General features: G+C 42.5%; 1 protein-coding gene across 1 annotated transcript in view; it reads right to left on the bottom strand.

Annotated features, from left to right (window-relative positions):
- The window catches only part of ANKMY1 (ankyrin repeat and MYND domain containing 1), a 1,970,922-nt gene that overhangs the window by 1,837,105 nt on the left and 109,056 nt on the right, over window positions 1-24,761 (bottom strand). The window contains exon 2 of the mRNA XM_044070101.1: window positions 11,967-12,175. Coding sequence (XP_043926036.1) covers window positions 11,967-12,146 — 180 coding nt within the window. The 5' untranslated portion in view covers window positions 12,147-12,175. The remainder of the gene's footprint in view (window positions 1-11,966; window positions 12,176-24,761) is intronic.

Raw genomic sequence — 24,761 nt, 5'->3', positions numbered from 1 at the left:
TTTGTAAGGCAAACACCTTAACCATTAGGCCATCCTAAATCCTAAATACTTAATTTTATCAAGATCCCATAGAATGAGTATTGCTGAACCAATTCATGTGTGGGTATATAGTTTACTGCTGTAACCTTTGTTTTAGCTTCATTAATTTTATATTGTGAAAACAACAAACTATCTCTGAATGTTTCACAACACTGAGATGTCCTTTTCTGATTCTATCAGGTGCCAAATAGTATCATTTGCATATAAAGCCAACTTTTCTTGAATACCATACTAATTATATTCCTGAATTTCTCAGTCCCTTATCTTCTTTGCCAATAGTTCTAAATATAAAGTAAATAACAAAGGAGAATGATGCCTTATTTTGTGTACTGGAAAGGGAAATGAATCTTCAGAAATATGACATCACCATGGATTCATTCATAAGAGTTCAACTTTAACTATTTTTTTTTAATGATGAAATCACCAGGGCCCTAAATATGGGGTTAAGTATAGGTGTCATTTATTCAGATTTAACTAAGGCTGATGACATATAATCTCATACTGAAATGCTTAAAGAATTAAAAGACTTTAAAATCAAACCCTTTAATTATCTGGATTTCTAACTGGTTATAAAAACACAAAATCCAGACTCAAAAGAAACATTCACCACCAATACCAAAACGTGGATTTATTTAGCGCTTTCATCAAATTTTATATCAAATGACTTCCTCAGAATATAAAATCACTTAAACACAAGTCATTTAAGTACAAAAATTCAAAAAACCACATGACATTCTCAACCAATAAAAATGTCAATCCTACCAAGGATATGACAACTGGCCAGCTTCAAAAGCTTAGGGACACCTTCCATGTGCCCTAATGATTGAACAGCAGGATGATGGCAAAACATCAGCGGTTAGGATACCAAATCTCAGAAGCTTTGTTGCCTCAGAGTAAGACAACCTAGAACCTTGCAAGCTAAGTATGTACTAGGAGAAAGGGAAAAAGAAAAAAATAATGATACCCTGCCAGTAAACCTAACAAAATAAGGGGGTGGTGGAGGGGGAGTGTTCCTACTGCAATACTGATCTATTCAAGGATTTATTGTTATGGCAAGTTTACTTACACAGCTATACCATGATCACCATTAGACAACTGTTGCAGTAGCCTGTGCTGCATGGTTATTTGGGTAGAATACCAGAGCTTAGAAACAAAGTAAAGGTGAAGAAGAATCAGAGTTCACAAGCCCCTGGTGAATAGTCTTAACAAATCCTGCTCTAGACCAAGAGAAAGTATCTAATTTGTAGTGCTTTGTAAAGGTGTGCACATATGACCATCTACCTCAAGAATACTTCTAAATTTTACCTCTTTCCAAAATGCCACAGAAGAAGCCAAAGCCTTGGTAGGGTTAGCCCTAACCTTGCCTGGGAGTGACATGTTATGAGGAGAGTAACAAAAAAGCAATAGCATGAAACAACCATTTAGAAATCATCCATTTTTGATACTGAGTGTCTCTTCTTCTTACCTTTACTGTGGGTACTCAAGACTACTTGTAACATGGATAAAGTCCTACTCTTCAGCAAATCTTTTGAAATGATGGCTAGTAAACTGCGTGCCATTGCCAGAAATAACTTTGTGAAGACTATCATGGACTGCAAAAATAATGCTTCATCTTAGTAATGACAGTCCTGGACGTTAGATTAGCAAGTAGGTCAATCTCAAACCAATTGGAATAAGAGTCTACTAACACCAAGTAATGTTGACCATTCTATTCAAAAATGTCAGTGTGGCTACTGTTGACCAAGGTAGTTCAGGAATCGGTTTAGTTGAAGTGGTTCCTTCTGCTGATGTGGCTTTGTATTATTACATACAGAACAAGAGGAAAGTACTCTCAATGTTTTGTGACATATAGAAGACCAAAATACTAGTCCTCTCACCCTACATTTAGTAGAATCGGTTCCTGGGTGGCCACGATGCAAGATAGCAATATACTCTTGTTGCAAGGACTTTGGAAGAATGACTTTTGGAGCTTTCATGATGATACCATTGTCAGACAAAATCTCATATCTGTAAGGAAAATAAGGTTTCACTTCTTCAGGTAAACTAGATTGCTTTGCCGGTCACCCTCGACTGATAAGGTGGTCGAGGTTCTGTAAAACTGGATCTGAGGCTGTATGATTTCTAAGTTCATTGAGACATGTGGAAGAAAAATTTCTCACTTCCATGACATCAAACAAAATCAAGTTTCTCATTCTCATGCTCTTCAGTGGTATTTCTGGGTGATCTGGATAATGTATCAGCAAGATAAAGAAGTTTGCCTTTCGTGTAGACAAGATTGAAATTATACATATGCAAACTCAACATCATACATTGCAATCTGACTGGAGCAGAATGCATAGGCTTTCTCAAAACAGTGACTAGAGGTTGGTGATCTGTTTCGATCTGGATAGGTCTACCATAAATATAATCATGGAACTTCAAACATGCAAGCACAATTGCCAAAAATTCTTTCCCTGTCTAAGCATACTGCATTTCAGTGTGGGTTAGAAATCTGGATGCATAAGAAACAGGTTGACCCTCTTGAAGATTGACTGCACCAAGACCAAATTTTGAAGCATCACAGGAAAGAGTGACTGGTTTGTGAACATCATAATATCTGAGAGTTGGTGAACTGGCAATTCTCTGTTTCAGGACATCAGATGCTCTTTGGTTTTGTTCCAACCATGACCAGGATACATCTTTACATGTCAGCTCTCTAACCGGTGCTGCTAATTGGCTTAAGTCTGGAATGAACTTGCCTAGATAATTAACCATGCCAAGAAAGCATTGAAGGGTTTGAACATTGTCTGGATCTGGCATCTCAAGAATAGCTGTTTGCTTGGAAGAGTCTGGTTGTAAGCCTGAAGTGGTAAACAAATGACCAACATAAGTAACTTCTCGTAACCTGAACTTGCACTTCAGAGGATTTAGCTTATGATTCACTTGACAGGCGCTTTCCAGAACTTTCTAGAGGTTTCCGTCATGCTCAGCTTCACCATTACCTCCTACTAGAATATCATCTACTATAGCAACACAGGGATACCCAGAAAAAATTTGCTCTATTGCACGTTGAAAGACTTCACTGGCATAATTTATCGCAAATGACATTCTCAAAAATCTGTATCTTCCAAAAGGAGTACTGAACATAGTAAGTAACATAGATGTCTTGTCAAGCAAAATTTGCCAAAATTAACTCTTTGCATCTAAGACAGAAAAAAACAGTGGCATTTGGCATCAGTGCTGCAACTTCTTCGAATGTACGCATTGGATGATGAGGTCTTTTCAGTGCTTTGTTTAAATACTGTGGATTTGAGCTTTTCTTATAAGCTACCACCATGGAAAATACCCATTCAGTTGGTTCATCAGTTGGACAAATTACACCTTGTTGCACCATTTTATCTAGCTCAGCTTTGACTCTGTTCTGCATAGCTATTGGAACTTTCCAGGCTGGCGTGACAACTAGGCTGACATCTGGGTCAAACTTCATGGCCTACAGAACTGGAAGCTTGGCTAATTTGTCTTTGAAAAGATCAGCATAAGTAGAGAAAATAGACTGGGTGAAATTAGAACAGTGGTCTTTTAAGTTAACATGATGGATTTCCTTATTAAATGAAAGCAGTCTCATTTTCAAACTGTCTCTGAGCCCTAATAAAGACTGGACGTGGCTTTTGACAACATAAAATAACAAGTTGTAGCTTCTCCCATCAGAGCAATATGAAAGTACTACTGAGCCCTCGGTTTGAATCTCTTCACCACCATAAGCAACAAGCTTCACACACTTTGCCAAATTAAGCTTCTCACCACCACATACTCTAGCAAATGTTTCTCCAGACATAACATTGCACTTTGAACTTGTGTCAGTTTTGAGCTCTATGGGTTTTCCATTTATCCGAACAGTGCAAAATACTTCATTCTTTGCCCATAAATCTACTGTACTGACTGTTTCATGAAGCAATGACACACCATCAACGTAAAAAGTAGGGTCACGGCTTTCTAACTAATTGACTTGTTTATTTGTATGTTCCCTTTTACTAAAATAATGTGTGCCTTTTAATTTACAAAACCTTTTGAAATGATTCCATTTATTACATCTGTGACACTGGTGACCAAAAGCTAAAATTTTTCCCTTTAGGCTCATGATTTGCATCACAATTACGACAGTTGACTATGAAACTGGGTGAGGACACATGCTTTGAGTTTGCTGACACTCTTATGCTTCAATGAGACTGTGCGGTTTCCAAAGCACACCTTGGAACTTGCTAGAAAAGTATTGGGTTTCGCAATGAGTGTTACAGGATTTACAGTTGCAGCCATGTGCTTAGGCCTGTTTCTTTTAACCACATGCTGCATACTATCAACATTGGCTTTAGAAGTTACTGGAAGCATGCATGTCTCACTTGTAAGCATATTTGTGTGCTTTTCTGTAAGATCATATATCTGACAAATCTCAATGGCCTTATTCAAAGTTAAATAACTGTCAAGAAACAAAATCTTTCTCACAGCATCATCTTAAGTCTGTCTTTTATCAACTAATTCCTTAAATCACCAAATCTGCATGTTTTAGCTTTATTTATCAAAGCAGTTATATATGCTGCAAACTTTTCACCAGGCTTTTGATCCCTTGTGTAAAATAAGTGTCTTTCCATTGTAACATTCATTTGGGGGTTAAACATTTCTCTAAATGTACATTTTTAAGCACTCAGGGTCTACCCTTGACTCAGCCGGTACAACTATATGACAGTTTCCCCCTCTCCTGCAAAGACAGCAGGTGGATACACACATGAACACTCCCTTTCTATGACTTCTGCACCAGCTAAATTAAGCAGAATAAATGCCTCTGTATGGTCATCTTTACCAGTAAATGCAGCCTTTATGAAAATATCATACTCCAGCTCAAACACTCTCCAGTTCTCTGCAATATTATTGTCAAACTCAAGTGGAGTTGGCTTTTGAAATCCAACTGCCATACCAACAAATTATGCCCAAACACACTGTAAACTGTAGCCCTTGTAATTATATACAAACATGCACACAGCCAGCACTTGTAATAACATTCAAATGCACAATAAACTCTTCAAAATGCTTTACTTTGCGAAATATGCTTTGTAATCTCTGTATTCTGTGAAATAACTATACTGTAATACTGTACAAACATGTGAACATTTCATACATTTCAGACAACTCGAATAGCTTTGATTAGTGTGAAAAAGTAGTGATTAGTGAAAAAATGCTGTCATTTCTCTTATTTTATTCATTTTATGTGATTCGAACTTTATATCAAGCATTTTCCATAGGTATTTCAAATATTTCTGTTAATATATCATAATATCAGATATTTCTGTCACTTAGAAATTCATTTAGAGCATTCTGAATGCCTCATTTCATATTTTGTGAATAAGAAATAGTGTGAGCAAGTTTTAATACCTGAAATTCGTTTCTGACCTGTATTGCGAGTTATACATGCAGTAGGGATGATTCACTCCTTTATATTCCTCCAGTGTTAACTGAGTGCCTCTCTGTCTCAAACTGAAGAATCTGGATCCCATTTTGGCTCCATGTCCTTTGCAGACATGCCATGTCTGACATCATGTCGCTCGTCTCTCTCTAGTATAGATGGCTCAGATGGTGTAGAGGTATGTTGCTGTGACTGCAGTGCATGGGTTCCTAGGTTCAAGACTTGGTAGTGATGACTTTTTGGGTTGGGAGGGTGGCCTAATGATTAAGGTGTTTGCCTTACAAACACAAGGTGCAGGGTTTGAGTCTCACAAGGGATAACTGGCTAGGCTTAAACAAAAAGGCTCGCAAGGGCAGTTAGCCTAGTACTAATCTATGAACCTATGAACCTGTGACGAACAGGTGGGGTAGTTTGCTTATATGGTTTATTACATAGAAACACATCAGGATGGATAGCAGCAGTACAAAATATAAACAAACTGATTAACTGACAGACATACATGCTTACATTTCAACAGCTTACTACAAAATGGCAGTCAGGCTCGCACATGCTCAGTATTTATACACTTGTACAACCCCCTAGGAAGCTTCTTAAAGCTGTACACACACACTGATCTACACCTATGCTTATGAAAAACCAAATAAGGGGGTTTTGAAGATGATGCTTGTATCTCAGATATTCTTCTGGCAGAAGTAATGGCTATCAGAAAAATAGTTTTCCATGAAAGAAACTTAAAGTAACGCGTAGCCTCCAGTTCAAAGGGAGGAAGCACTAAAGACTGCAAAACCAAGGTCAGATCCCAAGGAACTATACAGTTGTTAAAAGGAGGTTTTAGTCACAAAGCCCCTTTCATAAACACTTTACAAAATTTATGTGAAATCAGTGAATGGTTTTCGAAGCCATTGTGAAAATTTTAAATAACAGCTAGTTGGACCTTAATAGTGGAAGCAGATGCTCCTTGATCAAAAAACATAGCTATAAACTTCAAAACTTTTTCAACCGGTGCAGAAAAGGGATTACGACCATTATTGTACGCTCAAACAGAAAATCTTTTCCACTTGCTTAGGTACAGTTTCCTGATGAAGATCTATGGAAAGCCAGTAGAATTGTTTTGGACTGGAGAAGATAAATTTTTCTGCCTGGCAAATAATGGAATTGGAGGAGCCAAGCTGTAAGCTTGAGGTTCTGAGGATTGGAGTGCACCAGTCCTTGTAGATGAGACAGAAGATCCGGAACTGGGTCCTGAATCTATGGATGGTGAACTAGATGAGGCCAGAGAAAAGGAACCAGACCTGTCGAGGTCAGAAGGGTGCAATGAGGATCACCTTGCTTCTCAACCTGCTGGCTTTCTTTAAGAAGATGGGAATCAGAGGGAAGGGGGAAAGACATATAGAAGACTCAGGGACCAATAATGAAGGACAGCATCTGTTTGGGACTCTCCCAAGGGGGGTTAGGGCAAAACAGCTGCTGCACTTATTGTTTTGGGGTGAAACAAGCCTGGCCCCAGTGACGGAAAATCTGCTTTACCACGCTGGGATTGAAAGAGCACTCGTGAGGCAGGAGAATGCATCTGTTCAATCTATCCGCTACCAGATTTGAGCTTCCCAGGATGTAAGCTGCTATGAGAAAGTGGTTGGAGGATATCGTCCACTGCCACACTCTGACAGCTTTGTGACACAGAGGGTAAGATTTGGTTCCTCCCTGTTTGTTGATGTACCAGACTACTGACTTGTTGTCTGACTGAACTGCAATCATTCCAAGTGGGACGACAGACTGGAAGACTTGCAATGCTCAGTTCCAGAATGTTGATATGCAGGTTGGCTTTTATGAGAGACCAAGTGCCTTGGATTGTTCTTCCCAGATAATACCCTCCCCACCCCATCTGGTAGGCATCCATGGTCACTATGGCTTTGGGTTGAGGTGGGACAAAGAGGCAGCCTAAAAGAACTTCCTCAGATTCCATCCACCAGGATAGGTCCTTCTTGCAAAGACTGATGATGAGAATTGGGTACATCATTGGATGGATTAGGATGGACCATTGGGATACTACATGCCATTGTAGTAGCCGCATGTGAAATCTTGCCAATGGAACTAAGATGATGGCCACTGCCACAGAACCCAAAGCTCAAAGGACTAGAAGTGCAGTAGCCTTGTCATTGGAAAGAATAGCCTCTAATTGGGGTTTTATTTTCTGTAGCCTGTGAAGAGGAAGGGAAGCTATAAAAGAGATGGTGTTCAAGGGAGCACCTATGAACTCCAGATCTTGAGTGGGTCTTGGGTGAGATTTTGAGTGATTCACGGTAATGCCCAGATGAGCGAACAGGTGTAGGATGAAATCTGTTGCTTGAAGCAGTAGATGCCTGGTGGGAGTAGTGATGAGCCAGCCATCTAGATAAGGAAAAACCTGGAATCTGTGCAGTCTCAGGTGAGCTGCTACTGCCACCAAACATTTGGGGAACACCCTGGGGGCTGTGGTGAGGCCAAAGGGCAGCACTCTGAACTGGAAATGACTGACTCCTAGCCAAAAGTGGAGGAACCTTCTGGAGTGTCTGTCCAATTTTATGTGGTAATATGCATCCTGAAAGTCTAAGCAGCGCATCAAATCATTTTCCTCTAGAAAGGGAAGTATAGACTGAACTGTGACCATCCAGAATTTCGCTTGCTGAACAAACTTGTTCAGAATGCCGAGATCTAATATTGGCCTCAAGTCCCCTGTCTTTTTTGGCACTAAAAAAAAAAAAACTTAAGCAAAATCCAGATCCTAACTTGTCTGGTGCAACTTCTTGGATGACTCTTTTTTTCTAGCAGCTTTTGAATCTCTAGGGCTGCTTGGTCCCTCTGATTGGGTGAATCATCGGGGAGTTTTCATTTTGATTTCGGAAAGAGAGTGAAGGGAGTATGGTAACCTCTGGCAATGATCCTTTGCACCAAAGCATCTGTAGTTATTTGTTGCCAGGCTCTTGAGTGCAGTGAAAATCTTCCCCAAATGCTTCCAGAGGTAAGCAATCAGGCCTCTTTTTAGGAGTGCTGATAGGATTGTCCAGAGAAAGAATCTCGGGAACCATGATTTTGCAGGCCACCTTTCCACGGGGTCTGTGTCTTCCATTGCAGCTCCCCCCTTTACCACGAAGGGAGCCACTACCATGTGTGTCCTGAAAAGGCCCCTGGAATTTTTTGAACCACATCTTGCTGCTCCTCTGATAACTAGAGGAGGACTGTTGGGGAGCATAAAAACAAATGCCCACTGCAGATAGGGTCTTTTCATCTTTCTCACACCTGACTAGAGTTTCCTTGACATTGGGGCCGAATAAGGAATATCTGTCAAAAGGAGCATTGATGGAGGAAGACTTAAATGGCTCCTCCTTAGACAAAATTCTTGCTATGGTATCTGATAACTCCTTGATCAAATCCCTATGTAGCCTAGTGAAATGTGCCATAAAGTTCAAAGACCTTAACGTGAAGGTCGATGAAACATAGGTCCACTTTCCAGATCTGTCCATTCCCCTGGACTCTTGATTAGGGGAATGAACAGTGGAACTATCTTCAGCTAGTTCCTTCTTGGTGGCCACTGCCACCACCATAGCATCTACTGCTAACCCTTTTGCCCAATGCTGCTGGTCCTGTAGAGCAGAAAGTATTTTGTCAGGTCTCTGGGGAATTGGCTCTATGGAATCAGGAGCCTTCCAAGCCCACTGCACAATCAATTTACTAATATCATCAGCAGGAGGGGTCACCAATGAAGTAGATGGGCAAGCACCAAAAGCCTGCAAGTACACTGACTCCTCAGAGTTAGAGTCTTTGGGCTTCCAGTTACCCCACTGTTTTAGAATGTCTAGAATGTCTCCAAAGGAGATGTCTTCTGGGTTGACCTGGGGGAACCCTCTCCATCATCGAAGTCTGTGTTTTCTGTGACTGATTCCTCGGGGGAATCTAAGTGTTTCCTCTTACACATCTTCTTCCAGGGTGGCTCCTCAGTGGGAATTTCTAAGGAGGACTTTGAAGAAGAGGGGCCCTATGCATGGGTATCTTGTAGGTTTGGGGCCCGCTGTCTGGATGTGGAGGTTGGTGGAAGCTCTGGGCAAGAAGGAGTCTTGGGATAAAACTCCGACACAGAAGGGGCCAGCTGAGAGCCTGCAGAGGCCAGTGCCCTCTCCATAACCTGGAAGGCAGGCCCCCCTCCTCCCCAAAGAGGTATGGCAGCCCGGAACCGAGTAGGACAACCTCAGAACCGAGGTCACACTCCACTCCAACAGACCCACCTCTAAAGTAGGAGTCAAGGAACAGCCCACGTCTGCCGAGGTTCCAAGCATCTAGGATGACTCTGAATAAAGAAATGGAGCCAATCCAAAACTCTCAGACCCGACAGCTGAGCTAGGTCACTTGGAGTCCGTCGGTTCTGAAGGAACCCAGGAAGTCAAGGCAGATACTGGAACTGAAGGAGAAAAGGTTGTTGGCACCAGAGCAGCTGGAACCAGGAAAATCAGAGTCAGGGGCTCTAAGCCCTCAGAGGAGGTTAGAGGAGGAAGATTTGGTGGAGTCCTAGGAGAAAATGCCCCAACTCCAAAAAGGAGAGGAGTCTGGGAAGAGACAGACCCCTGGCCACTAGGAGCTGATCCACCATCCTCATGACTTTGACTTTGGAAAGACTCCTGGAGGATCTGTCAGATAAACCTGAGGGGGATTCTGGTCTTTCAAGGAAAGGGCTACGGAGAATATCTTGTCCTGGATGTGTAAGTTATGCTGAATTTCAGCACAGATAGAGGTTCCAGAGTCTGTGGAAGCATAGATGGAGAAGCTGGTACCAACCAGGGTGCCAAAGAAGTCGGTACCGAAGATGACAACGAAATTTGTGGTGCCACAGAAGACAGTGCTGAAGATGTTGTCAGTTCTGAAAGTTTGCGAACCTTAGCCTTCGGCTCCGTGGAAGCAGTAGGAGTGGAAGGCTTATGCTTTTTTGTCACCAGAACCATAGCAGACATCGGTACCAAATGGCCTTTTTTGGTTCCGGAATTAGATTTTGAGGGGGATGAGTCTGTCTTTTATAAGGCCTCCTCAAAAGAGAACTTAATCACTCCTTTTAGGATTAATTTATTTTTACGTTCTGTCAAAGCCCAGGTACTGAAAGCCTAGCAGATAGGACAGTCTTGGGAAAGATGAGCCAGGCCTAAACAATAGACACAGGAAGAATGCCCATCAGAACTGGGCATTTTCCAACCACAATCCTGGCACTGCTTAAAACCGGTAGTGCGTTTTGGTTTCTTGGCCATGTTGACAGGTTACAAAACAAAAATGAGGTATCAACAGGCATACACACACACACACACACACACACACACACACACACACACACACACACACACACACACACACACACACACACAAACACACATACACAAAGGGAGAAAACTACCAACAATGGAAGGCTAAGTTACTTAAGTTGGTAGGAAGAGAGGGAAAGATACTACCAACAATGATACTGGAAAATTACCAACTGGTAAGAAAACACACTCACTCGACAGAAAAGTGGGTAGAAAGGATAACAAATACATATGTATGTATATATATATATATATATATATATATATATATATATATATATATACACACATACATATATATATATATATGTAAAAGAAAGAAGGAAAGTTATACTAAAGCTGAAATATACAATAAAATTTCACTTAGACAACGATTGATGTATCTTGTGACAAGAGAAGCAAAGAAGATCTGAGGTAATATGGAGAGGGTGTTGGGGATAGAGTCTCAGCTTGAGAGTTTTTGGCTGGCGCGAGCTATGTAATGGCCCAGCCGGTTCTGATGGTCGTAACAGAGTCCCAAAAGTAAAGGATAAATGAAGATTGACATCAGATCAAAATTTTATCCAGCAAACAGTGAGCTATGTTTGTATTATGTGGCTTTGGCATCAGTCATGGTTGAAAAGGGTCACTTTGACTAGCTCACAAGGCAACAACAACAGAGAAATCTTAAACTTCCAGTATACAAGCATTCAGAAAAGCAGTTTCTTTACAAGGTTATACAAAAAGTATTCCCTTCAAAGAAGTCTGCTATTATATCATTTATTTTTTTATAATAAATAATGTTTACAAAATTAAAGTAGATGTCTGCAGATAAAGTAATGGGAAATACTGCTGATGCCTCTGCAGAAAGTATTCAAGTAGAGTGATAAGAGGATATTCCTAATGAAACTGGAAAACCATGTGGTCATGCAATTGTAATGTTAATGACATATGATGGAAAGGAAGATTGGAAGCTTGTACAGTAACTTGTCACTAATATCTTAGACAAAACTTACTGTGGCACACCTCAGGTCTGTTTCACTGTCCTTTATATGGCAGCTAAAGGAATGTCCACTCGTGTTTCATATCTAGAGATTAAGCTGTCTGTTAGCAGAGGACTGAGACTTGCATCATGTATCTGGCAGTTAACGACTAAGCACAGTAGCAGAATATTTAGTTACAATATGCTTACTCACCTCCCCATTGGCCCAAATAAATGTTCCAGTGCCATGTTTCAGGTCATTTTTAAACTGGCCCTCATATCTAGTTCCATCAGGCCATTCCTGGAGTCCATGCCCATGTTTCATATCATTCAGTTCATCGCCGGTGTACTTCACAACTTCCTCTGAAGCTTGTTTCTGATTTTTTAGTACCATAACTACAAGCACTGTCAATATGCTTATCCCTAGGAAATAAATGACACAGTTATTACACATCCGGTGCTGTGAAGTACTCAGGCTGCATAAAAGGCCCATCACATGCATATAATATTTCAGTATAAAATGGAATTTAATACAGCATGCATCGATTTCCTTAAAATAATTCATCTCACCTCTTAAAAAGCTACTGTATTTTATGAGATATGCAAACACGCCCAAGCATGCACACACACACACACACACACATACACACACAGCCTCCATACACCACAAAGAGCTGACATTGATACTCTTGCAGCCATTCATAATATGCACAGAGCATGAATAAATTAAATTGAATCTTAACCACAACAATAACACCTACAGTCTATTCAGTTTACACATGCAGTTCACCTGATCCGCACAACAGTGACACCACTTTTTTTAATAACATAAACAATCCCCATAGGGCAATCACAATTAAGGATCACCATCCTGTCATTCCTGCAGTTTACATCTGTATTATGTCTAATGATCAACTAATCAAAACAGGTCATTTACCACTTAATACATGGGTGCCTGCTATATAGCTCCTGCAATTTACATGAGCACCAGTGTTACTGGACTTTGTGACTACAGTAAGAAATGTACTGTCACAGAGACCATATTCAAGAAAGCAAAGAACCTTTTCCTTTCTCTTCAAGAAAGAATGAAAGAAAGAAATCACCCCCCCCCCAAATCTGAAAACACCATTTTAGTCGAGTTGTTCAGCCATATATCCTCATGAGCTAATCCCACAATTCCCTTCCCTAACATATACATGGCTGTTATTAACAATCACAGTTTACAGTACTTGAGAGCTTCATATAGAAGTATGTGTGGATGAGGTATTCACCACAACAGTAAACAAACTCAGTTCTTTCATGTTTTCCAAATACTGACAGAGTGATAAGAAGGAAGAAATAACTTCCTTGTTTTATTTCATCTAAAGGCTTAAAATGTGTTGCCAGTGGAATAAAAATGACTCAGGAACTTTATTTTTTAATAACAAAAATAGAGAGGCACGCAGATTTAGCAGATTTGACCAGATAAATTATCATTCTTTAGTAGCTTGGGACATTGATGCCCATTCACGTAAGAGAAAACTAGATGAGTAACAGGAAAAATACAAATAACTGTTTTCATATTCCTTACAGACTGAAAAGCCAGCAGCAGAAATATTTTAACACTGGATAGCATTCACATTAGGCAATTTAGCATTTAAATACTTGTAAACATCTTTGTACATATTCTCTCACAAACATAAATAGAAACAGAAACCAAAAATAACTTGTTCACTTTCCAGTAGTTGTTGCAATACATTCTCCAAAACTGAGGGCAACACTAAACAAGATATTTGAGCTGATGCTTGACATTATTAATAATAATAATAATAATTAATGCCCAATATCTCCAGACCTAAATACTGAGGTCATGCATAGACGTGAATCATGTATTCAGTTATGCATTTATTAAAAAATTCATTCATTCATTCTAGTAAAATGACTAATAGCTAAGATTAATACTGCCAGTGTCTACATGGTAAGAACATCTTATAAAAAAAAAAAACACACAAGAAAAAAAATCTGCACAAGCTCTTAAGTGATGCATGCCAGAGGATATTTCTCATAAAACTGGAGGTCTGAGTACTTGGCTACCTCATATAAACTAACAGGTGGCATCCAGTGGTCAATGTAGATACTTTAGGCAGAGGAAAAGTGATGAAAAAAACTGGGTCCTCCTAGCTCAGTGATGGCAAACCTTTTGTCCTTGGTGTGTGAAAAATTCGGAAAATGCCTATCTTGACACTGTTGGCGTGTCACCCCCCCCCCCCCAAAGAAAAGAGAAACAATTCTTTACAAGTTCATTCATTTAAAAAATACAGTCCAATTATGTGTGCTGCTATGTATTATAAAAGTAAAAGAAAAATCAGTTAGTTCCAATAGAGAAAATTATATGTACACTGATTATTAAGCTTAAAACAGTGCACCAAAAAAATTATCCTACTTTTAATAGTAATTTTGAATTGAAATTAAAAAAATATGGAACACTTTGCATTTGATTTGATTAACATCAATTAATGACTTTTTTTGTTGTTGAGTTTTAGTAGATAAGTGCAGGGTCACATATTTCTTGTATTTTTGTTCATGCAGTTTCTATGGTAACTTGGATGTTGGTGAACACTGATGTATCACCTATGACGTGCGTCATAGGTTCGCCATCACTGTCCTAGCTTCATGTATCAAACTTGTGTGTGTGTGTTTTTTTTTCCTTAAATTGTCTGCCTTTCTTGCTGCGTGCAACAAATTCTTTCCTTGCTTATTTCTGTTTTGTTTCTTTCATTCCCTTACTGGATGAGAGAAGCTGGGGCAATGTGTATCTCATTACCACGTATATAACTCAATTCATTACCACACACAGAGAGTAGATCTTCAGAATATTGGGAGCAGCTGCACAGGAAGCTGGATATCACTCTCCATATAGGGTCAAATGACCTGTCTGAAAAGTAATCAAAGTAGTGCAGGGGGTGAGGAGGTATTTAAGGACCTGAGGAGGGACATTTCATAAGTAGCACACATTATTAAATTCTCTTCACATGAGAAAAGAAGGTGATTGGCATCAAGATGTTAAACCACTAGTGTAGAGCTCAGGTCTTTGGATTTACTGTATACTAGAGAAAGTACAGCTGTGTATATAAACCTACCATAATACGATGTATTCAAATTATCACTGTTACTGTAGCCTAAGCTAGCTAAGGTCCCTTATATAGTCATTCTGCCTTATTAGACTGTTCTTTGGGATCCTGCTTTCTTTTTTTCAAATGTCTGCTTACTACATTTTGTTTACTGAGACTGTTTATTTTGTTTCTTGCCAAAACTGGATGAGGGAACAGAAAATCCCTTGGAACATTTGGAGAAGGAGTAATAAAAAGCTGAGAGATTCCCTCTATCTGCCTACCTCTCTCATCACATTTTTTGATAACCTCTGCAGCAGAAAGTATAAAAACTAAATTTCTATCCAAATTAGAATTTAAAATCCCATTTTTTCATCTTCTGGGAGGTTCTAAGAATGCAGCCAGACAGACCTACTCAACACAGTACCAGTGGCAACAGCCCTGGAGGAAGTATGTACAGTCATAAATACACTTTAAACAATGAGCAGTGACCTGAGAAACTGAAGAAATGTAACTACACAAAGAAAATGTTTCATCACAGAAGGGAAATGCAGATAAAGCATTTCTCATACTTTCACAATTAGTCAAAATAAACTTTAACTCATGAGCCTGACAAGTCAAAATTCTAAAAATTAGAGCTGCAGAAGAACATACATTTTTGTCAATCTTACCAGGTGTTTTACCATCCTTGTCAGAAGGGGAAGGATTAAAATTAACAAAATGCAAGCAACTGAATTAACTAAAGCTATAGTTGCTGCATCAGATCTGGGATGAGTGTATAAATTGAAAGGATGAGGAACTTTGTGCATTCTGTCTGCTTTCTTAGGTACAGCAGGCCGGCTATAAGGGAAACCACAGGCTGTGACAAACACATCCTCCAATACTGACACCACTAGTGGATGGAAGGAGGTTATGGAAATTCCACTTGTAACAGTTTACAGTATTTTCTAAGGATCTAAAAAAACTTGGTGTTCCCCCAGTGAAAACACTGGCACATTCTGAAAATAATCTCAGAGAAAGATAATCCTTGACAGGGACATTCAGGTAACATGCTCTCCTCTGAGTCTGAATCAAAAATTTGAGAATAGAAAACTGTATCTATCCCATGACATTCCTCTCTAGATTAAATTTTTTAATCCCTTCAGGAAAAAAAGATTATTTCACCAGAAACCATCTGATAAGAAGGGTCAACAGCCTGTACAAGACCATGAGCCACACTTGGTAAAGTACTCCTGTCTAGTGAAACTGGTGTAGGAGAAGAAACATAGTAAGTTTTCTCTTTCTATTTGACAGGAAATTCAGGGCAAACGGAGATATTAATGGCAGCAACAGCTTCTCCAGGGATGGGCATAATATTCTGGCTAAACAGGGGCACCTTCCCTGGCCCTTCTCCCAAAACTAACAAAGGTGGCTCTCCCTTGCCTACAGAGAAGACCCCAACAGCCACACAGGCTAACCCCTGGTCCATAGTGGCTGTATCAACAGCACCAAAGACAGCTGGAGAAAAAGATAAGTGGTCTGAGGAATCAGCATGTGCTGCAGCAAAGTCACCCACCTGTGGCTGAGGCAAATTGCTAGTCTGCTGTACTGGCAAACTTTTTCTTTTTGTAACTGGAATAAGGACCAACCGTCATAGCCGGCCTTAGGCATAGACCAACTAGGCTGCCGCCTAGGGCGCCGCTCTAACAGGGGTGTTTTTTCAGTATTTATTTGGTGTTGGTAGACCAGGAGGGGGGCACCAGGTGGTTTGGGGGGGGCGCCGTGGAGCCCTTTTGCCTAGGGCACCAGTTGACCTAAGGCCGCTCATGCCAACCGTGGGACCGTTAGTTTGTTCCATGGTCAAGCTGAAAACATTGCTTCTTTCCAGGGGAAACTAAGCAGCACAAGCTGATAAAATGTAAAAAGTAGTAAAAACTAACTTCTACCAGTAAAAAAAACTCTACTACTTTTTATCAGCCTGAAAAGGTAATTTAAATACAGTTTCAACACATAGAAAAACTGTTTTAGAATGTCTTTTATACTGCCAAAAACAGTGCTCTCCAATTTAAAAGTGCAGTAGAGTCATATGACAGTCAATAAAAACACATAGCCCTAGCTTAAAATATACTTTCCTACACAGGAAAGTAAAATCCAAAACAAAAGGAAGTATGACCTCACATAAAAAAACAGTACTCAACCACTGCTGAGTCAAAGCTAGTCCAAACCACAACAGGTAGGCGGAGTATGCCCACAGATAGTATCCCAAGAAGAACACCCACAAAAAGAGGTATATCCAAAAAGATTTTAATGAATATGTCTAATACTTTTGTCCAAACACATAAAATGGACTTTATAAGAACAACTAGACACTATTACCACCTTAATTTAAAATGGTCATATGGTCCTGTTCCTTAAAGAGATAGCTCATGCGCCCTCCCTAACACGCTTAATAAAGTGAGAATATTGAAGTGCATATAACCAGTACTTTAAACCAATCAAGTATTTAAAAAAAATGAAGTTAATGAAAAAAATTTGTTAAATTGTTAATCTAACAGTGAATTTGTGTAGCACAGTCTTAAAAAATATTTTATATGTATATCTAAAAACTTTTTTGATATATATATATATATATATATATATATATATATATATAATGCTTTGTAACTTGGCAGCCCTTAATTTCAGTACACTGTTTAAGGAAATGGCATTGTTTAGTCCTGTGGTGAATTAGAAGTTATGTACTCACCATCTGAGTAGGTAGTTCATTTGTCTGCAACCTGTGGGGTTACGGATCCGATATCGGATCCGAGCCGGCAACTTGTTTCAAGCTAATGGATCCGAGCTCCTAGCTCCTCCCTTCACCCATAATCCCCTGCTAACCCTCCATGACCTCAGATCTAGTTTGCCTCTCAATATATATCCAACAAAGGATATCTAACAACTAGTAGATCCGAAGAAGGTCAGGGGGAAGGAGGGGGGGATGGTTGCAGACAAATGAACTACCTACTCAGATGGAACGTTATGGTGAGTACATAACTTCTAAATCTGAAGTAGGATGTTCATTTGTCAGCAACCTGTGGGACAGAGTCCCCAGCTACCTGCACCTTGGGTGGCCATCATGGAAGGATATTACGAAGCACCGCAGAGCCAAAGGATGCTCTCCCTCTAGAAAGCAGGTCTAGCTTGTAGTGGTTGATAAAGGTATGAGATGAAGCCCAAGTGGCTGCAGAACAAATATCATCCAAAGGAACTCTAGACTTGAAGGCCGCAGAGGTAGAAATGGAGCGGGTGGAATGAGCACGAACTCCTTCTGGTGCGGGTCTACCCGAGGCTTGATAAGCCAGTAGGATACATTGGGAAATCCAGCGAGATAAAGATACTTTAGAGATAGCTTTCCCCAAGTTAAATTTGGCAAAGGAAACGAACAGCTGGTCAGATTGTCTATGGCCAGCTGTCCTATGAGTATAAAAACGAAGCTGCCTATGAACATCCAATGAGTGCAGCTTGTACTCTCTCCCTTATTTTGATATCTAGGGAAGAAAACCGGTAAATTTATGGATTGATTTATGTTGGTTTCTGATGCTATCTTGGGAAGAAAGGAGGGATTGATCCTGAGGTACACTCTATCTGGGTGAAAAATCAGGTATGGAGGCTTCACAGAAAGAGCCTGAAGCTCCGACACTCTTTTCGCTGAAGTAATGGCTACAAGGAATGCTGTTTTCCATGACAAGAATTTGAGATCCACTGAAGCAGCGGGTTCAAAGGGTGGAGCAGTCAAGGCTTGAAGAACTAATGTAAGATCCCAGGGGGGTACGGCTTCTTTTACAGGGGGTCTAAGTAAAAAGGTACCCTTGAGAAAGGTTTTACACAATTTGGCCGACATCAAGGGCCCTGTATCATGTCCCACATGATAATGAGATATGGCTGCCAATTGCACTTTGACAGTTGAACAACTAGCGCCTTCCTGAAAGAGTTCAATTAGAAGTCTAAAATGGATGGAAGAGGAGCCGTAAAGGGATCTAGATCGCGGTGCTCCGCCCAGATGGAAAAATGTTTCCATTTACTGTGATACACTTTCCTGGTGGAGGGCTTATGCGCTGCAACGAGGATGGCTTTGACTGGTGAAGAGATACCAGGAGTCCTAACTAGGAGTGGAACTGGAGCAACCAAGCTGTCAGTTTCAGATTGTCCAGGTTTGGAGTTGGCAAGTCCAACGGATGGGAGATGAGATCCGGAATGGGATCTAGAATCCAAGGGTGATTCACAAGGTGAGACCACAGGTAAGGGAACCAAATTTGTCGAGGCCAGAATGGGGCAATGAGAATCATCTTGCTCCCCAACCGCGAGGCTTTCTGTAAGAGTTGTATCATCATTGGCAGAGGAGGATAGGCATAGAGTAGACCGGGTGGCCAAGCATGCACCAGAGCGTCTCTTGGAGTTTCCCCTGGAGGGGGGATTAGATTGAAGAAATTGTCGCATTTGGTGTTTGATGGAGATGCAAAAAGATCGCAGCAGGGTTGCCCCTATGTTGCGAATATCTGCTTCGCTACTAGAGGATTGAGAGACCACTCGTACGGGGTAAGAAGGGTGTGGCTGAGCTTGTCCGCTAGGATGTTGGTCCTCCCCGGAATGTGCGTTGCAATCAGAAAGCGGTTGGTGGAGATCGTCCATTCCCACACTCTCATGGCTTTGCGGCAAAGAGGGTAAGATCTGGTTCCCCCCTGTTTGTTGAGATACCAGACCACCAACATGTTGTCCGACTGAATTGCAATCGTTCCTGCGGGGAGGAAGCTCTGAAGTGCTTGCAACGCCAACAGCACCGCTCTCATCTCCAGAACGTTGATATGCAGGGAGGTCTCTGTATCGTTCCATGTGCCTTGGACTGTCCTGCCTGAATAATGCCCCCCCCCCCCACCCGAGGCGGGAAGCGTCCGTGGTCACCGTGGCGATAGGGGGAGAGGTGCAGAAGGGACGGCCCGTATGGAAGTTCGATGCTTGGAGCCACCATAGTAGCGCCCTCCTGCAAGCCTTGCTGATAGCAATGGGATGGTGGAAAGGAAGGGATAGGAAGGACCATTGCACTAACAGAGTCCATTGCAGTACTCGCATGTTCAAACGGGCGCATGGAAGGAGTGTAATCGCTGCCGCCATGGAGCCTACTGCCCTCAGGACCAATTCCGCTGGTGAAGCCTCTGAATGAAGGATAGCCCGCACATGAAGTTGTAGGTTCCTCATTCTCTCGGAAGTTAGGAAGGCTCGCAAATCTCTGGTGTCTATTCTGGCACCTATGAATTCTATGACCTGTGTTGTAGCCAGTAGAGATTTGCCGACATTGATAGTAATGCCTAGTTGTGGGGCTAGATGGAGAAAGAAGTCTCTGGCCGAGCAAAGTATATGCCTTGTTGGTGCGGTCAGGAGCCAGTCGTCCAGGTACGGAAAGACCTGAATTCCCTGGAGTCTCAGGTGGGCCGCAGTCACTGCTAACACTTTGGTGAACACCCTGGGGGCTGTGGTGAGGCCAAAGGGAAGGACTCTGAACTGGTAGTGACTGGCCCCCAGCCGGAAGCGAAGGAACCTCCTGGATCGTTTGTCCATTAAGATGTGGTAGTACGCATCCTTGAGGTCTATAGAGCACATCCAATCGTTTTCCCTCAAAAGGGGGAGGATAGATTGAAGAGTGACCATTCGGAATTTTTCCTTGGTTACTGACAGGTTCAAGCGGGAAAGGTCTAGGATGGGTCTCAAGTCCCCCGTCTTTTATGGCACCAAAAAGAACCTGGAGTAGAACCCTAATCTGAGCTGGTCTTGGGGGATGGGCTGGATGGTTCTTTTTCTTAGCAGCTGCTGTATTTCTGCGGCTGCGGCCTCCCTCTGATCGGGTGGTACATCGGAGAGGTTCTTGGATTGGGGAACATGAAGTAGTGGTATTTTGTACCCTCTGGATATGATGTGAAGCACCCAGCGGTCTGTAGTGATGGACTCCCATGCCGCTAGGTGTTTCGAAAAACGCCCCCCGACTGCCTCCAGAGTGGAGCAGCCGGGCAACCCCTCAGGGCTGCTGCGCGGGCCGCTCAGAGAAAGGTTCTCTGGACCCAAAGTTTCTCAGAGCCCCTCTGCCCCTGGGGCGACGTCCTCCCTGTCCACCTCTGCCACGGTAGGACTGGTTGTCCGGAGCTGGTTGGGAATGTTGTGATTTCCGGAACCACATCTTCTTCTGACCCTTTTGGTTCCTTGAAAAGGACCGCTGGGGAGCAGAGAAGCGGACTCCGACGGCAGACAACGTCTTCCCGTCCTTCTCGCTCTGGACAAGTGTCTCGCGAACTGTTTTGCCAAATAGGGCAGAACCATCAAAAGGGGCGTTCGCGAAGGACGCTTTAAAGGGCTCCGTAAAGACGCAATGACGGAGCCAAGCCTGACGTCTCATGACTAGGCCTGCTCCGCTAGCCCTAGCAGCTCCCTCTGTGGCGTGGGACAACAGCCGCATAGAGGTGTTTGAAATCGATCTCAGAGTGGCCATTCGGGTGGAGTACAATTGTTTGTCCTCCTCCGACATGGACTCAGGGGGGGATGCAGCGTATTCTTTGATAAGATCCCGCTGCATCCTGATGACATGTGCCATATAGTTCAGAGACCTTATTGAGAAGGTCGCTGAACTAAAGACTCGCTTCCCTAAGCGATCCATCAAACGGGACTCTTTGCTCGGTGGATGGACTGAGGGACTCTCCTGAGCCAATTCCCTCTTTGTGGCTGCCGTCAACATGGCATCTACAGGGGGCCCCTTACTCCAATGTGATCGGTCTGAGGGGGGGCTAAGAATCCTGTCCGGTCGCTTCGGTATTGGCTCCACGGTGTCCGGATCCTTCCACGCCCTGGTGGTAATGAGGTCCAACAGGGGGTCGGCTGGAGGGGACACCCAAGAGGTAGACGGGCCTGCCTCGAATGCCTCCAGAAACACGGACTCGTCAGAGGAAGACTTAGGGGCAGACCACCCACCTCTGATTCTCAGCATCTCCATGATGTCTCCAAAGGAGACATCCTCAGGAGGCGATCTTGGGGAGCCTTCCCCTTCCTCCAAGTCCGTGTCCTCGGTTAAGGACTCAGGGGAGTCCACGTGCCTCCTTTTGCACTTATGCTTGCGGGGAGCTTCCTCGGGGGGACTGTCCGAGGAGGCCTAGCCAGCAACATCTTGTTCCAATGGAACTATCTGTGACATCGAAGCAGGCTGTCCCTTTGGCCGGGTGATGGAAGCCTGGCCCAGCAGAGAGGGAGTGCAGGGAGGAGTTGATGCAAGGACCGGGGGTCCAGATACTCTCAACAGAGCCCTCTCCACAACATCGAAGGCCGAGGGAGAGCCACTCTCCAATGGATCTGAAAGTCGGCTCCCACTCGGATCCGATGAAGGGATCGGAGCCGGCGCCGAGACCGTCGGATCCGAGGGACCAGTGTGCTCCGACCTGGACGGAGCTGAAGGCACACTGAATCCCCCAGATCCGAAGCTCGGACCACGGCTCCGAGAGGTCGGATCCGACAGGCTCGAGGGCAGGGTCGGATCCAAAGTACCAAGTACTGTCGGCGCCGACCCACCCCCGGCACCACGGCTGCTCGGCTCCGAGTGCTCCGAACCCGGGTAGCAGGTCGGAGAAGGAGCAATTGTGTGGAAAAAAGGTGTTGAGCTCCCCTCCCTGAGGGGGGGGAGGCAAGAGCACTCCCATCTGCAGCTGGGCCTGGATGAATCTTCGTATCATCTGGTCCAAGTCTGCATCGGATAAACTGAAGGTAGATCTCGAGGAGGCCACCGAAGCAGGCCTGGAATGCCGCCTCGATGACCTCGACGGAGATTGGGTCTCCTCCTCCTCGGGCCCCGGGGAGAAGCAAGGGGATCGGAGCCGAGGAGGAGGAGACCTAGAAGCAGTGGAGGGAGAAGCCCGCTTAGCTGGTGGGGCCGAAACGGAGGTCTCGGCCCGCCGCTTGTGGTGCTTCTCCCTCCATTTCTCCCTCCTGGCCTCCCTGTCCTCCGACACTTTAGCGGGAGTTTGAGTCCCGGATGGAGGCAGGGGGGCAGGAGTGGCAGCGACCACAGGCTATGGTGGAGCCACGGGAGCAGCAGAGGTAGTGGAGGCCGAAGCCGAATCCGGGGGTAAAAGTCCCGCCAGGACCAGCTTCGTCCTCCGCTCTTTCAGTGCCCTGGGGTTGAACGCTGCACAGATGGTACAGCCCGAGGTGAGGTGTTCAACCCCAAGGCACGAGCACAGTGTGGCCATCAGCCGGGTAGAGCTTATGGCCACACTCGGTACATTTAGAAAATATGGCTTTTGGGGCCTCAGCCATTCCCCTTTTTTTTTTTTTTTTTAAAGAAAAAAGAAAAACAACTACACACACACACAGGCCCCAAAAGAAACGCAACACACACTCACACACTAACGACCAGCGAAGGGAGGGTACTAATTAAAAAATAAGGAACCTAACTCTGACACACTTTAAAGTATTAATTTAAACTAAAAAATAAATTCCTGACAAGAAGAACTTAGAAAAAGTAACTTTTCTTCACTTATCTGACGAGCTCAACAAGGATCCAGCCATCCACAAGCGTGGCAAACTAGATCTGAGGTCATGGAGGGTTAGCAGGGGATTATGGGTGAAGGGAGGAGCTAGGAGCTCGGATCCATTAGCTTGAAACAAGTTGCCGGCTCGGATCCGATATCGGATCCGTAACCCCACAGGTTGCTAACAAATGAACATCCTACTTCAGATCTAGTGTTGAGTTTAATCTGCCAGATGAGTTGCCTATATTCAAGCTTGTGCTCCCAAGGACCATACCTTAGGTTTATATGAACTTTCTATAATAATGGAGAAGAAGTACACAATGTTGCCACTGCAAGAAAGTTTGTGTTTGAAAACAGCATTATTGGTATTGTTATTGTCTATTTTAACACCTTTATTGAATTATCATTTGTTACACAGGCAAATTTACATTTATAGAAGTAATCAAACTGTATTAACAAATTCATGTTTACAAACATTATACTTCTCATATATTACTATAAATCATATAACCTAAGCAATATTACATAAATTATTCAATTCCTGCCCTTTTTTAAACAAGAAACATCTTCATTAAACCATCACTTACAACACAGGAAATCATACATTTATACAAATGAAAACAAACCAAACTGACACAATCCTAGTTGCAAGCATTTTACATCACATACCATACTGACACACTGCCAGTTACAAACATTATCCATCACTTACAATCTACCCAATCATTTTCAGTCAAACATTACATAGTTCATTTAAGTCCTATCTTCTTTTAAACCTCATTCTTCCCCTGTATGTACTGTTCCAACAATTCACATTTTTTTCTATGTAGTTTGCGCCTACCTTTTTCTAAAGATCTCTGTTTCAGTTGTTTTATCTCTGTTATTATATTCACTACTTCTAGTATAGTTGGTTTATATTTTGATTTCCATTTTCTAGTAATTGCTTTAAACCCAGCAAGGCCTTATCATGTCTAGGCAATTCTGATTGTGTACCATAGCTCAGAAAAATCATCTCCCTCATCACACCAATCTGCCCACCTAGCATTTCCAACAGTGCATCCCGCAGGGAATCATTAAAGTCCACCAACTCACTGTACTCCCAGAAAATATGTTCCCAATTACGTCTTTCTTCTCCATCACACCCTCAACATTTGCTGTCTACTTGAGGAAAAATTCTCTGGAGTCTACCTAGGGTATAAAAATATTTATGTAAAATTTCCAAGCAAAAATACTAAATCTTCCAGATGTCATTGCATATTTGGGAGACATACACATATCCTCCCATTGTTTCTTTGTGAATTGCTTATCCAACTTCTTACCAATCCTTTAAAACCTCCTCTGATTGATTCTTATAGTTATCATGCAATATATTATATGCTTTACTAAATCTTCCTTTTT

Source organism: Protopterus annectens, chromosome 4.part1 (assembly GCF_019279795.1).
Source record: "Protopterus annectens isolate FY-2018-M chromosome 4.part1, PAN1.0, whole genome shotgun sequence".
Lineage (NCBI taxonomy): Eukaryota > Metazoa > Chordata > Ceratodontiformes > Protopteridae > Protopterus > Protopterus annectens.
The sequence above is the reverse complement of the archived record's forward strand: the minus strand, read 5'-3'. Positions and strand labels throughout refer to the sequence as shown.